Raw genomic sequence first — 19,732 nt, 5'->3', positions numbered from 1 at the left:
CAACAGGTAACCTCTGCCAGGTGAACATAAACGAATGTGCATCCAGTCCCTGTCTGAACAAAGGCACCTGTGTGGACGGTGTGGCCAGTTTCACCTGTCTATGTGAACTCCCCTACAGTGGACCCACTTGTGCAGAGGTCCTCACCCCTTGCTCCCCAAACCCTTGTGCCAATCATGCTAGCTGTACACACACACCCGACTATTTGGGCTATCAGTGTGACTGTCAGCTTGGGTGGCAAGGTTTGCAAATATTTTACTTGTCTTTTCAGCACCTTCTCATCTAATTTTAGTTCTTGTGGAGGGTTTTCAGTGAGTCTAAATGCACAAACTCTCATCTTGCTTTCTCAGGTCAGCTGTGCAACATAGATATAAATGAATGTGTCTCAAATCCCTGCAAGAACCGTGGGACCTGCACTAACACACCTGGAGGCTTTCTGTGCTCCTGCAGAGCTGGATATACTGGGCTTACCTGTGAAGCAGACATCAATGACTGCTCTCCTAGTGAGTGGTCGTGTAAAATTAACATGTTTAATTACTGCCATTGCCTGTTGCTATAAAACACATCCAGGGCCATGCACATGTACTGTACTTAACCAAAGGTTTTCTTTCCTATTGTACCATCAGATCCATGCCTAAGTGGAGGTTCCTGCACAGATGGTGTAAACTCCTTCCACTGTAACTGCCTGCCAGGCTTCACTGGGCCCCGCTGCGCTTTAGAGATCGATGAGTGCCAGAGTTCCCCCTGTAAAAATGGAGGCACCTGCACGGACTATGTTAATTCTTATACCTGCACATGTAGACCTGGCTTCACCGGTGTCCACTGTGAAACCAACATCCCCGATTGCACTGAAAGGTGTGTGTGTATGTGTGTGTGTGGCTCATTTACACATTTATAGATAACAAATATAGCAAAGAAACTTGAAAATTTAAATTTGTTTCGTGTCAACAGCTCTTGTTTCAACGGAGGGACGTGCACAGACAAAATCAATGGTTACTCCTGTACTTGCCGCTCAGGCTTCACTGGTTCCCACTGCCAGTATGAGGTTAATGAGTGTGACTCCCAGCCCTGCCTCAACGGGGGCATCTGCCAAGATGCCCTAGAGTCCTTCCGTTGCTCCTGCCCCAAAGGCTTCACTGGCAACCGCTGCCAGGTAAACAAACACTCACAGACACTCTGGAAAGGTCTCCTGAAATTCTGGAGTCATAACAAGTCCTGACAATCGTTCATCTGCCTGTTGCTCAATCAGACTCCGGTGGACTGGTGCCGACGCTCATCTCCTTGCCAAAATGGCGGCCGCTGTCGCCAAAAAGATTCATCCTTCATCTGCGAATGTATCAATGGCTGGTCTGGACGTTACTGTGACATCCATAGAGTCTCCTGTGAAACAGCTGCTCGCAACAGAGGTACTTTTGTACTCCGTGCGTATATATGATAGTATTTCAATTCTGTTTTTTATTTATGTATTAAGAATTTCTCCTACATTTCAATCAGGGATCCAGACAGATGAGCTTTGTCACCATGGTGGCCACTGTGTCAACACTGGGAATAGCCACTACTGCAAATGTCCCGCTGACTACACTGGGAGCTACTGCGAAAGTCAGGTGGACCACTGTGAAGATAAACCCTGTCGCAATGGCGCCACCTGCAGGGGATATGTGGGAGGGTACCAATGTGACGTGAGTTCATCTCTTAGTTTAAATGATGTGTTTTCTCTGTTTCTTTAATATTTTTTCAAAGGATGCTTCATTGTTGGAATTATGAAATTGTTTTCATGTTGTTGCAGTGTATGCCAGGCTATACTGGACAGAACTGCGAGATAGAGATCAATGAGTGTCAGTCTCATCCATGCCAAAATGGTGGCACTTGCATTGATCTGGTGGGGCATTACATCTGCTCATGCCCCCCTGGAACACTAGGTATGCAAACATACGTTGATCAGGAATTAATATTGTGACACAGATTCCTCTATATGTAGCAGGTAAATTCATTGTGGTGTTATTTACGTACTTTAGGTGTTCTCTGCGAGATCAATGAAGACGATTGTGCTCCCCCCTTGAGGCCACGCAGTGCTCCTCCTAAATGCCTGAACAATGGTACTTGTGTGGACAGAGTGGGTGGATACCGCTGCAATTGCCCCCCTGGATTCACAGGAGAAAGATGTGAAGGAGACATAAACGAGTGCCACTCTAACCCCTGCAGTCCCACCAACAGTCTCGACTGTATCCAGATGCCCAATGACTACCAATGTGTCTGCAAGCCGGGCTTCACAGGTTAGCCAGGCTTTCTGTAGACTCTCACGGCAAATCTTCTTGTGCAAAAATACTGTTCCAGCTACAGAGCTGTAACTTTAACATGTTGTGTTTAGGCCGGAGGTGTCAGAGCAGATTCAGTGTGTGCGAGTCTCATCCTTGCCAGAATGGAGGTGCTTGCTCTGTGTCCAGCACCTCTGGACTGGGATACACGTGCACATGTCATTTGGTAAGTGTGCATTTGCATTTAGGGTCCAAACACCTCATTTGTTGTAGCAGCTCATGAATTATTGCTTTTCATGCATGTTTAAGGTTCACAACCTAACTATGTAAATTATGTGTATCATTAGGGTTATACCGGAGTCAACTGTGAGAGAATCATGTCCTGTCGTGAGCTGTCCTGCTACAATGGAGGTAGCTGTGCATTTAGCACAAGGGGGACGCGTTGCATCTGCCTTCCAGGTTATGGCGGGACCCAGTGTCAGCATCGCACTAAAGACGGCTGCTCTGCCAAGCCCTGCAGGAATGGAGGCTTGTGCACTGAGGAGACCAGCTTCCCATACTTCCATTGCCAGTGTCCCAGTGGCTGGACTGGTAAACGGTGCGAGCAGAGCATCATACCTCTCGATCTCCCAACACCCTTGTGCCCTCTACCGGATTGTCATGGCAAAGACAATGACGGCGTTTGCGACAAGGAATGTAACATATACCCATGTAACTGGGATGGAGGTGACTGTTCTCTGTCAGTGAAACCCTGGACTCGCTGTCCACGTTGCGTGGATTCCTTCAACAACAGCCAGTGTGACGAGTCCTGCAACAATGCTGACTGTCTTTATGACAATTTTGACTGCAAGGAAAAGGAGAAAGTTTGCCAGTGAGTTCACTTTTACTTTTATCCTTAGCTTCTTTTCAGAACTGAGCTGAGAATATAACAGAACTCATCCTTATGTTTTTGTCATCCCCAGTCCGATATATGAAGCCTACTGTATCGACCACTATGCCAATGGGCAGTGTGACCAGGGCTGTAACACGGTGGAGTGCGGATGGGATGGCTTGGACTGTGCAGTGAAGGTTCCAGAAGTCCTTGCTGAAGGCGTCTTGGTTCTGGTTGTCCTACTACCTCCAGAGGAACTTCTTCGCACCAGGACAGCTTTTCTGCAGAAATTAAGTGTAATTTTACGTACTCCGACACGCTTTCGGCTGGACCACAATGGGGAAGCCATGATCCGCCCTTACACCCGCAGAGAGGCACGTCTCAAACGAGAGCTGCAGCCACAACAGGAGGTCATTGGGTAAGTCGGGCCTAAAGAAGTCAGATGAAAGTGGTTTTCTATAATGGACTTTGTGCAATAAATATATCTACTACTTTACTATTCCTGTAGCTCCATAGTGTATGTGGAAATCGACAACCGTCTCTGCACTGAGGACTGTTTCCCTACAGCTGACAGTGCTGCAGAGTACCTGGGTGCTTTGTCAGCAGTAGAGATGCTCCGCTTCCCATATCCACTCAAAGAAGTCCGTGGTAAGTAGGGCAAATTAAAGTGATTAGTGAATACTAATGCAAATGAAGCACAAATGTGTGCTTATTACTCTTGATTTCTAACGCAGGTGAAAGGATACCAATTGAAAGCGATCAAATACCCGAATGGGGCAAGTTGATGCTGGTGGGGATAGCTTCTCTTTTCCTTTTGGTCATCCTTGTGATTGGCATGTTGATCGCACGTCGGAAGAGAGAACATAGCACCCTTTGGTTCCCTGAGGGCTTCTTCCTCAAGAAGGAACCCAGCAGCAACAAGAACCGTAGGGAACCTGTGGGCCAGGATGCTCTGGGAATGAAGTAGGTTATTTATGTAGAAGGATTTACATTAATGATATTTGTTTGGACTATATTGGTTTCAAAATACGATCTTTATTACTGTGGAATTGGAAATTTACTTTGATTTATTGTGCTCACATTTGTCTCAGACACATGCCAAAAACCATTGAGGAATCTCTTCTTGGCGATCACAGTGAGCAGTGGATGGACTCCGACTGCCCAGAGGCAAAAAGGCTGAAGGCAAGTTGTGGAACTATGTTGAACACAAGCGCAATAGTGCACATGTATATTTCACAACAGCTTTTTAGCTTCAATTAAATGATGTAATGAAGGTGAATGTTCTTTGTTATTCTTTGAATTCAGGTTGAGGAACCAAGTATGCTCTCGGATGGTGAAGATGCGGTAGACAGCAGGCAGTGGACACAACATCACCTGGCCGCTGCGGACATCCGTGTGCCTCCCACCATGGCCCTCACCCCACCTCAAGGAGAGTTTGAAAGTGACTGCATGGACGTTAATGTCCGAGGCCCAGGTTGGTAGCGAGATCTACGTTTGACGTCTTATTTTCTTGGTATAAAGTGGTTTCCTAAGCATTTGGATTGAGGTAAACTTATTCATCCCTGTTTTGATCTTCTACCAGATGGTTTTACACCTCTGATGCTGGCATCATTCTGTGGAGGAGGATTAGAGCCTGAAGTGACAGAAGAGGAGGAAAATGAAGAGTGTTCAGCCAACATCATCTCTGACCTAATCTACCAGGGCGCGTCTCTAGCCGCCCAGACAGACCGTACGGGTGAGACGGCACTCCACCTCGCCGCCCGCTACGCCCGTGCTGACGCAGCCAAGAGGCTGTTGGACGCCGGCGCGGACGCTAACGCCCAGGACAACACTGGAAGGACGCCGTTACATGCTGCTGTCGCTGCAGATGCACAGGGTGTCTTCCAGGTAAAACAAACATCTCTTTGCACAGTTTATTGGAAATTCCAGCGATGAAAATTCCATGAAGTTGTAAAGTTAATGTCAAACCCAATATTTGTCATTCAGATTCTGATCCGAAACCGGGCCACAGATCTTGACTCCCGAATGTATGATGGCTCCACTGCACTCATCCTGGCAGCACGCCTGGCAGTAGAGGGCATGGTGGAGGAGCTCATCACTTGTCATGCTGATGTCAATGCAGTTGATGAATTGGGTACGTTTGTGTAATTATTCAATCGAGTCGTGTCCTGGTGCCGATCTTCTGTTTTGTGAAAATATCGACTATAATCTTGGTGATCATCGTCCCTTTTAGGTAAATCTGCCCTGCACTGGGCTGCTGCAGTTAATAATGTGGATGCCACTATTGCCCTGCTGAAAAATGGTGCAAATAAAGATATGCAAGATCTCAAGGTATGATATCTTCTTATTACTGTCTGAATTACAATATAGTATCAGTATAATAGAGGTATGTTTTCTTTATCTAACACAGCCTCCAATTTTTTGTTGCCCTGCCTTTGTTTTCAGGAGGAGACCCCTCTGTTCCTTGCGGCTCGTGAGGGCAGCTGTGAAGCGGTGAGGGTGCTGCTCGCTCACTTCGCCAACAGAGAGATCACGGACCACATGGACAGGTTGCCCAGAGACATTGCTCAGGAGCGTATGCACCATGACATTGTGCAACTTCTTGATGAGTACAATACAGTGAGGAGTCCCCAGGGCCACGGAGGGCCAGGACACCATCTCACAGGAGGACACACTCTGTCTCCTCTCATGTGCCCTCCCAGCTCCTTCCTACCCAGTCTGAAGAACACTCCCCAGGGCAAGAAGAACCGCCGGCCTGGTGCCAAGGGTTCTTTGGGAAGCCAGCATGCTGCAAATCTGAAAGAGTCCGTCAAGGCCCGTAATAAGAAGCTGACCTTGGACATGCAGAGCGCCTTACTGGAGAGCTCAGTCACCCTGTCACCTGTTGACTCACTGGACTCACCACATGGGGGGGCTAGCAATGCTGGCTACATCACTAACCCCACTTCCCCTGTGGCCATGCAGTCACCGGGGCTCTTCCACTCCTCTATGTCTGTCCCAAACACACCAATGGTACACAACAACATGTTGGAGGGAGGCGGCCCCTTCGCTGTGTCTCTCGCCCAACTCAATGATATCGGAGCGGGGGGATTGTCCTTGCAGGGACGTGTCACCATGGCGTCGGATGCTAACCACGGTTACGTGCTGAGTTCAGGCCAGATGGGACTCAACATGGGTATGGTCAGTCCTGTGAGCGTGCCCTTTGACTGGCACAACCGGATGTCCCTCTCCTCCCAGTGTGTTCAGCCAGTGGTGAATCTTGTGCAGAGCAGCCAGGCAGGCCTGCACCCCCAGAGCCCAGCCATGCAGCAGCAGAACATGCTAATGCACCAACAGCAAATGTACCGTAACCAGATGCTGCAGCCCACACCTGTTACTTCCACACCCACTATCAGCCCGGTGAAGCTGCCTTCCATTGCTGAGCAGCAACAACAACAGCAACAACAGCAACACCAGCAACAGCAGCAACAGCAGCTCATCAACCACACCATCACCAAACAGCAAAACATGGCCCGCATGGGCACCTCCACACCACCAACACCGCAGTCCTCCCAGCCCCCACCTCCCCTCTTCCAGCAGCAGCCGATGTCTCAGCCACCTCCTCAGGCCCAGCCTACTGCTCAGCCTCCGCAAGTAGCCCCGCCCGCAGCCCCACCCACTCAGCCGTTGCTCAACCAGCCAAGCGGCAGCGCTGCCGGATCGGAGGATTACCCAACTCCTCCATCCCAGCACAGTTACTCATCCACACTAGATGCCACGCCCAAGCATTATCTCCACTTGCCGAGTGAGCATCCCTACCTGACCCCCTCTCCTGAGTCTCCTGAGCCCTGGTCCAGCCCCTCTCCACATTGTGTTTCTGATTGGTCAGATTCTACACCCAGCCCAGCAGTTGCTGGTCCTGCCCAAACCCAAATTACTCAAATCCCAGAAACCAGTGGCAAGATGCAGGTGTTCGCGTGAAGATCTCACGGCCCCTGCTTGAAAAGGGACCTGGGGTAAAAGAATTTGTGGACTGGCTCCTGGGCCTGTCTGTGTTTATATGCGTCAGCCTCTTTCCAAGATTTTTATTGGATTTGGATTGACTAATGTTTGTCACTTGAGATCGTCTGCTATTGAATTTTGCAGAGAGAGAAAAGAAAAGTAAAGGGAAATGTGTGTTGTCTGAAAAAAACAGCAGACAATTTAATGAAGTAATTCTGTCACAGATGGACTTATTTTTTATTATTAAAAAAAAAGTATATGAAGAAAAACCAAGTCTTTCATTTCAAAGACTTAGGGATACTCTCCTGGAAACTAACAAACATTTAAAAAGTAGATGAGGAAAAAAAAAAAAAGAGGGAAATGTTGAAGGGAATTCATTTATTTTTTATTTATTGTTTTTGCCTCTGAACTGCTTTTTTCTGTCCCAGTGTGCCCCCTCCTATTTTATATGTCCTGTATTTTTATTTAGCCAGCATATTAAAGGGTTATAATTCATCATCAGGCCAGTTAACAGAAAACTGGAAAACAACAGGTGGTGAAAATGATAAAGTGGGTTTAGCAAATATATATTACGACTTGCTAAGCAGTAGTGGTATGTTCTGATTTGATCAAATTGATATTTTATATATGAGTATTATAAATAAGAATGTAGATGAGCACTTCAGGTGACCACCCTCAAAGGTCACTGTTTGTCAAATACAACATTTAACTGCAATAGATATTTATAATGTACTGGTGGCATCTTCCTCATGACATTTCAATGTTAATCAGCAGAGATTTAGTGGTAATTTTTTTTGTTTTTATGTAGTTTCTCACTGACTTTTACCAGTTCTCCAGACGTAATACATCAGTGTGGAAGCTTGTTTTCTTTCACTTAAAGATTTTTTAAAATCGGCCTCTCACTGCCTTTTATTAGTTTAAAATTTTATAATTTTATGTTTCTTCTGTTTGGTTTTTACTTTTTATGGAAAACTGTGGATACCTTTTGTAACATCACTTCAGATGTACTAAGCTATGCTTGTCAGCTGCTATTTCATATCACGCTTCCCTGCAAACATTCCTTCATTTTGACTGCATTGTTGGGACGCCTTTCACCAACACAAAGATGAGAGACACCGAGAGGCTTAAAATTGTTGAGTCTGCAGAATGTCCTTCACTGGACTAAATGGAAACATTCCAGGACTATCTTTCATATCATGGACACACTTATCTTGACTCTAGCAGAGCGTGTCCGTGAATAGTGTTCACGTGGCTGCTGGGCTGTGGCTGCTTAGGCCGTGTCACTCCTCATGGAGGTGTTTTATGGTATGTACGGGGAGAGTCTCCCCTGCATCCACAGTAGCTTCCAGTCCAGGGCCTTGGAGTAGATTCTCAAGAAGATTGTCTGAAGACAACAAAGGAGAGGATGCTGCTATGTAGTGTCACACCCTTTAACCTTTGACAAAATTCTGAGAAGGCAACCCCTCCAGGTATATTCAGATAGTTCGACCAACTATCCCCCACATGAGCTGTGGGTGTAGAGTAGAAATCATCCTGTACTTCTCTGAGCACATTGTGGCATCAACTCAATAATAGTAGAACCTTGATAAGACACCATTGCATTTATGCCTTGTGACACCCTGGACATAGAGTAGGCCATCACCCCTAGCTACTACTTAAGCGGTGACATAACACTGCCCCTAGCTGTGTCATAGACTGAGTTTACCTGTCGTTCATTGTTTTATCCTGTTCAATATAGACTCAGTCTCTGTTTTTGGTTATTAATTTTTTTTATATATAACTGGTTTCAACTTCCCTTCCAGGTCACACTAAGTGTTTTTTGTACATTTCAACCTTCCAACTTCTTTTTGTAAATATGTTTGTTCTGGGTAGATCTTTGATTAAGAAGTCTTATGTTTCTAAAATGATTGTTATGTACTAAAAAGGACAAAAATAAAATGTACTTCATTTAGCATTATTTGAAACTGAGGCTGCGACTGATATTTTATTGGTCTTATGTTATTAGAACAGTTCTAGGTATTTTCTATCATTATTAATTACTATACTTGTTGAATAGTAGTTCAAAATCATTGTACATAAAACTTTTCAGTGTTTCTTTCTACCATCAAAAGTTGTAAAATAAGTTACTTATAATAAAAGCTATAGGGAAATACATTTTTGTGTCCTTGAATTCAGTGATTTCCTTGAATTCAGTGTTTCATATTTTAAAGGGGAATGTAGATCTATTACTGTCCTCATAATTGTAATCTATAGTCTGAATGTGTAATTATCCGACCGATTCTTATAAATTAAAAGATAATGTGTTGAATAGAAAAGCTATTTGTAACAATAGATATTAGACCTTCAAAATCACATTTTGTAATAATACTGTATTTGATTGAATTGCATTCAAAGCTAATGATAATACAAGCACCCCCTTTGAAAATTATTGGAGTATTTAAATAACAAAATTGATTAAAAAGAACACAAAAAATCTTGTTCAGGTGAAATCTTTACAATAATCTATTGATTGTTTTTTGAGTCATACCTTACTTTTCCAACATTCACCAAATTTCATAGGTAACTTTTAGAAAATCTGCCAAATGACTGATTGCAGGAACATTGCATCCTGAAGAAGAAATGTTATAAAAGAAAATATTTATGAATACCTAAATTCTTACATTTTGTTTTTAATTTCTAAACATTATATTACTCGCACTGCACAATCTGAAATTTACAATTAATTTGACTGTTTATTTTTAAGTTAGTACACATTTAAAGAACATTGATAGTTGAAGTCAATTTATTATTTTCACTTATGACAGTAGTAATAGAGTAGTTTGTGTTCACTGCGGTAGTTTTAGTTTGGACATTTTATTTCAAAAGTGCCTTGGCTTATTTATGTATGTATGTATGTATGTATGTATGTATGTATGTATGTATGTATGTATGTATGTATGTATGTATGTATGTATGTATGTATGTATGTATGTATTTATTTATTTATTTATTTAAGATTCTCACTTAGTTAAAGCTCCTGTGCATTGTGCTTTACAACAAGAGAAGTCATTAACATTAGCACTTATCAGATACGTATTTATGTATAGAATGGCAATAACGTGAAGATTTTTATACCTCAATTTTTTTCCTTTAATTTTGAAAGTAACTACCGTAAATACAGTCCGGTAATGTCTAACTCTAGCTTTACGTACACTGTACATTATATTGCAGTTCTTCTGATGACCGCAAGATGGTAGTAAAGACTCATAATCCTTCCATCCAACAGTAGAAGGCTTTCCTTCGAAATCAGCGGTCCTCTACGTAAAACTCAGACTTGTTCCCGACCAGGATTTTCAGATTCCATTTGACTGACTTACAGTTGACTCAAAGCTCTAAGATATTAACTTCATTCAGCTTTTAAATCAAACACAGAGATCTGCCACGATCTGGACGACTGACAGTCATTACCGAGTCTGTCATTTGTCAAAGCTGTTGCAGTTTCTCATCGTGGCCACATGATGGCGCTGAATGCCACCCACATAAAGGCAGAAAACTACGTTCATCCATTTTGCATTATTATAATAAAAATACAAACAGTATTTTATAAACAACAGACACAATTAACAAAATTGAAATCACGATAAATTTAATTTAATTTGCAGCAGTAAATATTACTGACATTTATAAGCACTTCTGGTGTTAAAACTGCATGTATGTACAGTTCATGTTGGAATGAGTGAGTTGTCACACAAAGAAGCAGTTCGAAAGCAAACAGGCATTTTTCCTTACATGGCAGAAAGTGAAAGAAAAAAACACATATTTTACTCCATGCCGTGATAAGTGAACATTGATTAGTGAATAACTTCAACATGTTATGATGAATGGTCTGTTTCTATACGTTTCAAGAACACACCATGTCACCATGTTGTGTTCTTGTCACTTACTCAGTGTCCACTTTTTCACAACCTCGGGTTCCTGTTGATAATGTTTCTGTATTTTATTTACTGTATACCTTTATCGCTGTCTTAAACTTAAACATCCATCCACCCATCCATCCATCCATCCATCCATCCTTACATACAACAAAAAGCCTCAAAACGCATTTGAACCCGCTGACCTCTCAGGCAGCAGTAAAAACATGCGCCACTGCCATCTAAATTATCTATAAAGAAAAATGAATTTATTAATTAAGATATTTACTCAATTATCTAATAATTATCTAATAATAATTGCTGAATAAAAAAAATGGATCTACATACATTGCTAAGAGAATCAATCATATAATCAATCTAGCCGAATAATTGTGTTGTTTGCACAGATATGAGTTTTGCTTAATCATGTGACCACTTTATGTGCAATTTAAAGGTTCATTCACTGTTAAGCTAGTAGAATGGAGTCAGATCACTTATATTTATGGTTCTGCATGTTCTCACATGTGATTAACACTGACGTCCTGTTTTTACATGCTCAAGTTCTGGATGATAAAAATACAAATCTCAGATGTCAAAGCATTCAGACAAGATAGTAGAAACCATTTGTTAGATAATCAAAGCATTCCAGGGTCATTCTGTAGGAGAAGAAAGAGGTAGGTGAGAAGATCCTCCCAGAAACACTAAAAGTTCTGAACGTAGATTAGATTAGACTTCTCACTGTCTGGACACACTTTCAGTACAATCAGAGTCAACTGAACCCGGTGTCAGCATTTATGTTTCATTCCCTTCTGTCTCTTATATAAACCGTGGGATTTGCTGAAATCTGACATCTTTGTCTTGTTATGTTTCTGGAATCAAGAAAAATGCTGTCCACATATCTGAGGACCAGAGAGTTCTGGTCTGCTCAACCCTGACATTTTTTAATGTCCTTATTATGATTTTTAACCAAGGTTTCATTTGCAAATGTAGTTTTATTTGTTCTTAATCATGTTGATCATTTGAAACTGATTTACATTCAGAACTATTACCTAAATGCTGTTTGGACAGAAAAAAGATGTGCTGACTACTAAATAGATTAAAAAAAATTTTTAAATATTACATGTTGGACAACTTGTGTGCTGTTTGTTCCATGTAAGCTGAACCACACAGCGCAAAGGAAAGCTATATTCTCAATTGTGTAGAAAGGTGGGACTGCACCATTCATCTTTTCTTTGAATTTTCCTTTTGTTTCTGTGCTTTTGAATGGGGGAAAAAACCTCACATTTATAAAATAAAAGAACAGGTATCATGTGTTCAGTGTCAACTAAAAGGAAAAAGTAAGTTATTCTCTAGTGGTCTCTGATGGTCTCGTTCTTCAGTCATTTGTGTCTGATTGGTGGTTATTTAGGTCATCCTATACATGTGATGGTAGGTTGTGGGAATTAGGAGCGTCAGTCGTGTTCCAGTAGTAAAGACTTGAGTCTCCTGTGGCATTCCATCAGTGTTTTTACAAACTCAAGTGTTCCGTTCATTGATTTATTTTTATTTTTCTTAAAGGTGAACTTTCATCACCTCCATGTCTCCTCCTAATGTCTTGATGCAAATGTTAGTCCACAAACAAAAAAAATTTTTTTTTTAAATAACAACAAAAACAGATCATTAGTCATCATTCTAAATTGTTCTTTATGAAAGCCGTTAAAAGGATTTTTTTCCAGAACCATCTACTTTTATTATTATTTTAGGATCTTCTAAAATATAGTCAGAAAATACTCACAAGATATAAGCACGTGTCTGGATGTTTTGTATGTCTCCTCAGCTCCTGGTTTCTTCCTGTCATTGGTCAGTTTGCTGTGGGTTCTGGGAGTGTCCAGATTAGTTTCATAATAAAAGCTGGAATGAAAAGTCAGTCTGGACCCATCTTGTCCCAAACCAGACCAGACCACAAGCGAAGCATTCTCAGACGCTCAGAACCCAGTCTGCCGCAATGTAAGTATGATTTTTAGTTCTATTTTAAACATTGTCAGAGTAAAATCATGAAATGTATTTTGAAAATAGAATGAAATGAGAACGAATGTTAGAAAATATGGATAAACATAATATTTTAATATTTTGTGTGTCTCAGGTTGCATCTCAGGTTGCATCTTTTTGGACTTATTGGTTTCCTGCTGGTTTTAACAACTGAGAGCAGAGTTGGGTAAGAAACCTGAATTTAACTCCCATTTTAAAAAGCTGCATCTGCATTTGACCACAATTACAGTAAAAAAAACCCAACAAACATTATCATCCCACTAGTAAAATGCATATGAGAAATTTAAGATCACATATTTTTGCAGATCTTTTAAATTGTGATTACTGTGAATGCTTTCATTTCAGAGACTCCTCTCAGTTACCTTTCTGTTCTGAAACTCAACAATGTCTCCTGTTTGATCTGATGTGTAAGACCGACCAGTATGAGGTAAGATAAATATTTTTCTTTTAGGTGGAAGGAAATTTCAAAAAAATCACTGTTCCTTGTCTGTCCGTGTTTTTCAGGTCCGTCACTATGAATCTGTGAAATGGGTAACAACTGAAGAGGCATCCTGGTTCATGGAAACTGCATCAATGGGAGCTTTCTGGCGACTCTATCAATACATCTCTGGTGTGTGTGTGTGTGTGTGTGTGTGTGTGTGTGTGTGTGTGTGTGTGTGTGTGTGTGTGTGTGTGTGTGTGTGTGTGTGTGTGTGTGTGTGTGTGATTGGATGGCATAATTATTCTATTTAGTTGTGTTCTGACAGTTTATAATTATTACCAATTACTTATTTGTGACATAAAAATATCCATAAAATTTTTTTTTTTTTCAGATAACCGGATTGATATGACATCTCCTGTTATTATAAAAATAAATCACACTGAGCCACAATGGTGGATGCCAAAGTTCTTCTCAATGAGTTTCTTGCTGCCAGCTGAACATCAGAAGAACCCCCCCAAACCGACTAATGATCAGGTAACCTCTGAAAAACAACAGAAAGACACCCTAGAGAAATAATTCTTTCCCGGTTGTATTCCTGTGATTGTGTTTGAATTTATTCCATGAAGTCTGCTTCCTGATTTTTAAAAAAAAAAATTTGTTGACTTGCAGGTGAGGATTGTAGAGATGCCAGATATGAAAGTGTATGTGAAAAGCTACTCAGGCTGGATGACAACCGCCTCTGATAGCTACAATGCCGATCAACTTCCTTCTGCCCTTCCTGCTACTGCCAAATACAACAAAGCCTACCACTATGCCGCTGGATATAATAGGTAAAAAAAAATCATTATTTTCTCAATGTTGTACAAAAAAGCAAAGAAATGTAGAAAAAAACCCTTCAGTTTGTGATTCTGATTGTTAGATTCCATGATAAATTGTATGTGCATTCTTTCTTTCAGTCCGATGACAATGTTAAACAGGCACAATGAGGTGTGGTTTGTGGCTGAGGGTGAGGCGGAGTGTTCCAGCAGCGAAGAGTCCTCCATGGAGACAGACTGAAAGGAAAAATGTTTTCACTTGAATGCTGTGAACTGTCCAACTTCCTGCCGCAGACTTTGGAGAGATGCAGTGTTAGTTCGCTTCAAGCAAGAATGCACCATGCAATTGATCAGCCAGCAAGACCTCAACTTCTACAAAAATGTAATGGATATGAATAACTTGCATATAATGCGAGCTAATTGTGATTTTTTTTTCTCCCTCTTCATTAAATAAAGTTTTCCCAATGCATTAATTTCATGCAGTTGTTCTTACCTGATCGAAGGCCTCCTATTCGGCACAAGTACAGGGTATGAAAAACAATTGGTTGAATGATAGACAATCCACTCAGTTTAGAAGAGTGATTTTCTTTAATACCACCAGATGGCACCATTAAATTCAGGAATCCCATTACACTCAGAATGACTTAAACTGGTCAACACTGAAGGGTTTTCAAAGGCAGGTGTTGACAATTGTTCAATATTTTATTATTAAATTTCAGGAGAATTCATAAAGACTTAACATGTAGGTGAAAATAGCCGGAGGATGAACCAAACCATCCTCCCTCGACCTCCCCCGCTGACATTACATGCAGGAGATTCGTGTTATAACCTCCATCCTTGACACTGTGTGTTATTTCTTATACCTTTACTTACATACATGATCAACACACACACACACACACACACACACACACACCACACACACACACACACACACACACACACACACGCGCGCGCACACACACACAAACACAGACACACACTTTGGGGGCAGCGGTAGCTCAGTCCACAAGGACTTGGCTTGGGTGGCCAGTTGAAGACCAGCATGGGCCAAACTATGGAGAGTGAACTGGTAGTTGGAGAGGTGCCAGTTCAATTCCTGAACACAGCCAACATGCCTTTGAGCAAGGCATACAACCCCACAAGCTACTGCTGTGGTGCTGCTACGTGGCTGCCCTTCACTCCACCCTCTCTCTCCTTAATTGCATGTTTACAGGCTGTTCGTGTGTGTGTGTGTGTGTGTGTGTGTGTGTGTGTGTGTGTGTGTGCGTGTGTGTGTGTGTGTATGCGCGCGCGCGTGCGTGTGCATGCGTGCACGTGCGTGCTCCAGCCTGTGTGTGTGTGAAATACATTGAGTGAAATAGAAGAACTTCCTACTGAGGGATTAATAAAGGGGATTTTCTTTCTTCTTTAATTAACTTGTGATTAAAATCTCTCTTCTTTGGAATCACATCTCATCAGTTTAGCTTGATGATAGTTCAATTACAGTGGAGTGATTTGTGTCTCCTGTGGCTGGCTGGTTTGCTCTCTGTGCAGGTAGGAGTGCCAGTCAGGAGAGTTTTTATGACACCCAGCACAGATCGAAGTCCACTTGGAACCTCGAATAACCATCAGTCCACCGGGGCTGTTGGGCCTTCTTGTGGGCCTCGCTGTGGCTCCTGTCAGGTCTCCTGATCTCTGCAGCGATGAAAGTCAAACTGGATTTTCTCTGAAACTAATAATCTATAAACCAGAATGGACCCACCGGGTTATCACCCGCAGCAACCCCAACTTCTTGTCCACCATCCGGGGAACTACAGAGAGGATCTGTTAGCATTGGAAGGATCATCATCATGTGAGTATAGCTTGTTCCCCTTTTACGTTGGCTTCAGAATATGCTGTGTGTGCAGTGCTAAGGTAAAAATGCTTTAAAAGTCTGGTTTTGAAAGTCAAAGTATAGCAATGCCCGTAAAGTTAAAGCGCTGATTGACACAGGATTGTTGCTGATCACACTCGTGAGAATTCACATTTTTGCTAAAAATGTTGAATCACAATGAAGGATTTTGCACTTGACACCAGTTTCCTGTGGAAGGCACAACCAGTGATCTCTGGGAATTATGTAAGGGTCATATCTGTGTAAACAGTCAAACAAATCAAGCAGTGATAAGATCCTGCCTGCAGCAGGGGTTAGTCCTGAACATCTCCCCATTGTCTCAACAACTTAATGATAAAGCTCTTCAGACGACGCACTTACATGCTACAGCATTCTAATTCGCCCTGAAGGACTTGTGATATTGTCTACACTGATGCAAATGTGGATTTCTGTTTTGTGTTAATATTTATTTTAATGCAAAAAATACAGCAGTGGCCTCTGGCGTTCTGCATCGTGAGTAAGAAAAAGAAATTACAGTGAACAATCAGGACTCATCATCTCACTCTGTTTTAACAGAAATTTGTATCAAACTGAATGTTTAACACTTCATTTTAATTGTGGTGACATTTTTCCAGCACTGGAGTTAAAGAGCGAGGCGGACGGCCTGCCAGAGTCTGAGGAGAGCTGTCCTGTGTGTGGAGACAAAGTGTCGGGATACCACTATGGGCTGCTCACTTGTGAAAGCTGCAAAGTAAGATATAGAGTCCAAGAAAAAGAATGGCTCGCATTCTGTTTCAGGACCGTAAGATGCTCTAATGTCACATCCATTTCTGTAGTATATTTGTAGTATTGTTGATTGAAGGTTTACCGTGTCTCCCTTCATCTGCAGGGCTTCTTCAAACGCTCAGTGCAAAACAACAAGAATTACACCTGTGCAGAACAACAAAGTTGCCCCATGAACCTTTTGCAAAGGAAACGTTGTCCTTTTTGTCGCTTCCAAAAGTGTTTGGCAGTGGGCATGAAGAGAGAAGGTAAAAGAAGTAAAACCATAATGAGGCATGTACAGGAATGGTTTTGAAACAAAATTCTTCTCTGCTGTGACTTGTCTTACTTGTCTTGTGTTCCAGTAATACAGACACTCCTTTTCTACCATATCTAAAAGTTATAAATGAATGACGTATTGACCCAGATAATGTGTGACTAACTTACTGGAGCTAATATAGAGAAGGCATATTATCATCTTTATGGAAAAAATAATCTCAAACAGTGTGAAATAACTTGTAAAATCCTCATTTATTTCATATTCTGTCAACAGCAGTGAGAGCAGATCGAATGAGAGGTGGCAGGAATAAATTTGGTCCTCTGTACCGACGGGACCGACAGCTGAAACAGCAACAAGTGTATCACCAGCTAAACACTGCTCCCTACAGGATTAAGATGGAAACTGCCCAGCTACACCGGCCCACAGTCCCAAATGAGCATCATTTAGAGAACAGTTGCACCAGTGCCCCAATGTCACCTGGTACTTTTCATCAGTCCCACATGCATCCCTCTGGCATTGGTCAGTTGGGTGCAGCTGTGCCAATGGACTGCACTATGAACAGAGAGAGGGTAGTCACTCCGTCATCCCTACCCTACCCTGGACTGTACCACAATTTTCCTGCTTTCTTTCAGGAGAAGGGTGAAATTCCATTTTGCTTCAGCCCAGCTGCCACAAACTACACAGTCTACCCCACTCTAGAGGAGTCATTCACACCAAAAAGCACACCAGTTCCATCTCCCTGCCCAACACCAAGCTCATCCGCCCCTCTCTTTCACGTTCCCACCGAAGACCAACACGCCTCCTCGTCAACCACTCCGAATTTCTTAAGCCAGCTTCTGGAAGGGGAGCAGGATGAGAGTCAGCTGTGTGCCAAAGTTGTTGCGAGTCTGCAGAGAGAGCAGGCCAACCGAGGCAAACATGACCGGTTAAATACGTTCAGCATTATGTGCAAAATGGCTGACCAGACTCTGTTCGGACTTGTGCAGTGGGCCAGGAACAGTGCACTCTTCAAGGAACTCAAGGTAATGAAATTACAATTTTTAACCAATCATTTCACATCAGTGTGAGCAGTCTTATGGTTTTTTTCTGTATATTGGGCACTTACCAGAGGTTGAAGGTAAAAAATGTAGATCAGATTAATTTTTTCTATATTTCACACAGGTGGAGGACCAAATGGTGCTGCTGCAAAGCTGTTGGAGCGAGCTGCTCGTCCTGGATCACCTCTGTAGACAGGTGACCTATGGCAAAGAGGGTTGCATCTATCTGGTCACAGGTCAACAGGTGAATTTTAGGGTCACCTGCACAATATAAAGATCTTTTGATCATTAAAAATGTCTTTTGATTAGGCATCAAGCTTAATTTATGATTTCTGCACGGTAAGTTTTAAACCGGCCACCATTTTTCTGTCACTCATTCTTCAGATTGAAGTGTCAACCATCATCTCTCAAGCAGGAGCGACTCTGAGTGGCCTTGTATCAAGAACCCAGGATCTGGTGTCAAAACTGAGGGCACTCCAGTTGGACAGACATGAGTTTGTCTCTCTGAAATATTTGGTTCTTTTCAACCCAGGTGAGTTTTCTCTTTAAAGAGTTTTAGATCCTTTCCCAGCTTTTTGGTGATCTTTGTGACATTTCACTACCTACTGTTGTGTATACAGCTCAAATAGCACTGAACCTGTGTTTGCATTGTGTGTTGATGATGAATAAGCTATGCATCTCATTCCTGCTGCAGACGTGAAACTAGTGCAGAGTCGGAGGCAGGTGGAGCACACTCAAGAGGGGGTGAACAGGGCGCTGATGGAGCACACCCAAAAGAATCATCCAGGACACTCTGACAAGTTTGGCCAGCTGCTGCTCCGGCTACCTGAAGTGCGCAGCATTAGCTTACAGGTTGAGGAGTATTTATACCAGCGACACCTTCTGGGAGACTTACCATGCAACTCTCTTCTCACTGAGATGCTGCACACCAAGCACAGATGAAATGCTGCTATTCAATCATGATCAACACGAGTAATACAGTTGGAATGTGCGGCTGGGAATTTTTGCCGTTCAGACGCAGTTGTGCTTTTTATTTTTAGGATAATCAGGTATACACCTTTTATGCTCTCTTACATCCTCATATAAAAGGGGTTAAACATGTTATTCACCAATCAGAGATTTTATATCCAGAATTTATCAGGTGTCTTCCTAGTCCCCAGTAACAGTATTAACACATCCAAACCACTCATATGTTTATTTTTCTGTCAGTATTGTTGGACACTTTTGAGGTCCAAGCACTACCAATGTTTTTAAGCAGAAAAATGTAGCTGTGGAAAGAAAAATAAAAGGTTATGGCTAAAACGTTTCATGAATGACCCTGTTGTGTTTTGTGTGTACTGAATTGAATCCAGACTAGGATTAAAGCACATCGATGCCCGTGTACTGCGAGCAAGATTTTGGTTCCACTCAGATTGGAGGGGTTAATAGACACCTGCTGGACCCAATCAACTTCCTAATAACACAAACAATGAAAAATACAAATGGGAAAATAAATGAGAATGGAAAAAAGAACATGATGACTTAAAAATTATTTTATTTGTC

At 42.2% G+C, this 19,732-nt stretch overlaps 3 protein-coding genes across 3 annotated transcripts in view; all 3 read left to right on the top strand.

The window, feature by feature from the left end:
• The window catches only part of notch3 (notch receptor 3), a 28,191-nt gene extending 18,700 nt beyond the window's left edge, over window positions 1-9,491 (top strand). Inside the window, exons 15-33 of the mRNA XM_068336274.1 lie at window positions 7-240; window positions 349-501; window positions 625-853; window positions 950-1,151; window positions 1,248-1,404; window positions 1,493-1,677; window positions 1,785-1,917; window positions 2,014-2,271; window positions 2,367-2,479; window positions 2,601-3,124; window positions 3,216-3,542; window positions 3,633-3,772; window positions 3,859-4,087; window positions 4,216-4,306; window positions 4,430-4,598; window positions 4,707-5,011; window positions 5,111-5,258; window positions 5,358-5,455; window positions 5,570-9,491. Coding sequence (XP_068192375.1) covers window positions 7-240; window positions 349-501; window positions 625-853; window positions 950-1,151; window positions 1,248-1,404; window positions 1,493-1,677; window positions 1,785-1,917; window positions 2,014-2,271; window positions 2,367-2,479; window positions 2,601-3,124; window positions 3,216-3,542; window positions 3,633-3,772; window positions 3,859-4,087; window positions 4,216-4,306; window positions 4,430-4,598; window positions 4,707-5,011; window positions 5,111-5,258; window positions 5,358-5,455; window positions 5,570-7,084 — 5,210 coding nt within the window. The 3' untranslated portion in view covers window positions 7,085-9,491. The remainder of the gene's footprint in view (window positions 1-6; window positions 241-348; window positions 502-624; window positions 854-949; window positions 1,152-1,247; window positions 1,405-1,492; window positions 1,678-1,784; window positions 1,918-2,013; window positions 2,272-2,366; window positions 2,480-2,600; window positions 3,125-3,215; window positions 3,543-3,632; window positions 3,773-3,858; window positions 4,088-4,215; window positions 4,307-4,429; window positions 4,599-4,706; window positions 5,012-5,110; window positions 5,259-5,357; window positions 5,456-5,569) is intronic.
• Window positions 9,492-12,860: 3,369 nt separating this feature from the next.
• soul5 (heme-binding protein soul5) lies at window positions 12,861-14,732 on the top strand. The gene is made up of 7 exons (XM_068337214.1): window positions 12,861-12,981; window positions 13,118-13,189; window positions 13,369-13,450; window positions 13,528-13,633; window positions 13,836-13,978; window positions 14,114-14,274; window positions 14,401-14,732. Coding segments are annotated over exons 1-7 (666 nt in total). The 5' UTR covers window positions 12,861-12,979; the 3' UTR covers window positions 14,501-14,732.
• Window positions 14,733-15,873: 1,141 nt separating this feature from the next.
• Window positions 15,874-19,503, top strand: nr5a5 (nuclear receptor subfamily 5, group A, member 5). The gene is made up of 7 exons (XM_068336675.1): window positions 15,874-16,093; window positions 16,747-16,862; window positions 17,001-17,142; window positions 17,427-18,175; window positions 18,315-18,434; window positions 18,575-18,722; window positions 18,885-19,503. Exons 1-7 carry the CDS (start codon window positions 15,994-15,996, stop codon window positions 19,130-19,132), a joined length of 1,623 nt encoding a protein of 540 aa, XP_068192776.1. The 5' UTR covers window positions 15,874-15,993; the 3' UTR covers window positions 19,133-19,503.
• Window positions 19,504-19,732: the final 229 nt, after the last annotated feature.

This window comes from Antennarius striatus, chromosome 16 (genome assembly GCF_040054535.1).
Source record: "Antennarius striatus isolate MH-2024 chromosome 16, ASM4005453v1, whole genome shotgun sequence".
Classification (NCBI taxonomy): domain Eukaryota; kingdom Metazoa; phylum Chordata; class Actinopteri; order Lophiiformes; family Antennariidae; genus Antennarius; species Antennarius striatus.
The sequence above is the reverse complement of the archived record's forward strand: the minus strand, read 5'-3'. Positions and strand labels throughout refer to the sequence as shown.

Excerpts from the sequence above, each read along its gene's own strand:
- soul5 (XM_068337214.1), top strand. Across the intron at positions 13,190-13,368 it reads ACAACTGAGAGCAGAGTTGG|AGACTCCTCTCAGTTACCTT; the intron begins GTAAGAAACCTG and ends CTTTCATTTCAG. Across the intron at positions 13,451-13,527 it reads GTAAGACCGACCAGTATGAG|GTCCGTCACTATGAATCTGT; the intron begins GTAAGATAAATA and ends CGTGTTTTTCAG.
- nr5a5 (XM_068336675.1), top strand. The coding sequence starts at position 15,994 with ATGGACCCACCGGGTTATCACCCGCAGCAACCCCAACTTCTTGTCCAC. Across the intron at positions 17,143-17,426 it reads AGTGGGCATGAAGAGAGAAG|CAGTGAGAGCAGATCGAATG; the intron begins GTAAAAGAAGTA and ends TTCTGTCAACAG. Across the intron at positions 18,435-18,574 it reads ATCTGGTCACAGGTCAACAG|ATTGAAGTGTCAACCATCAT; the intron begins GTGAATTTTAGG and ends CTCATTCTTCAG.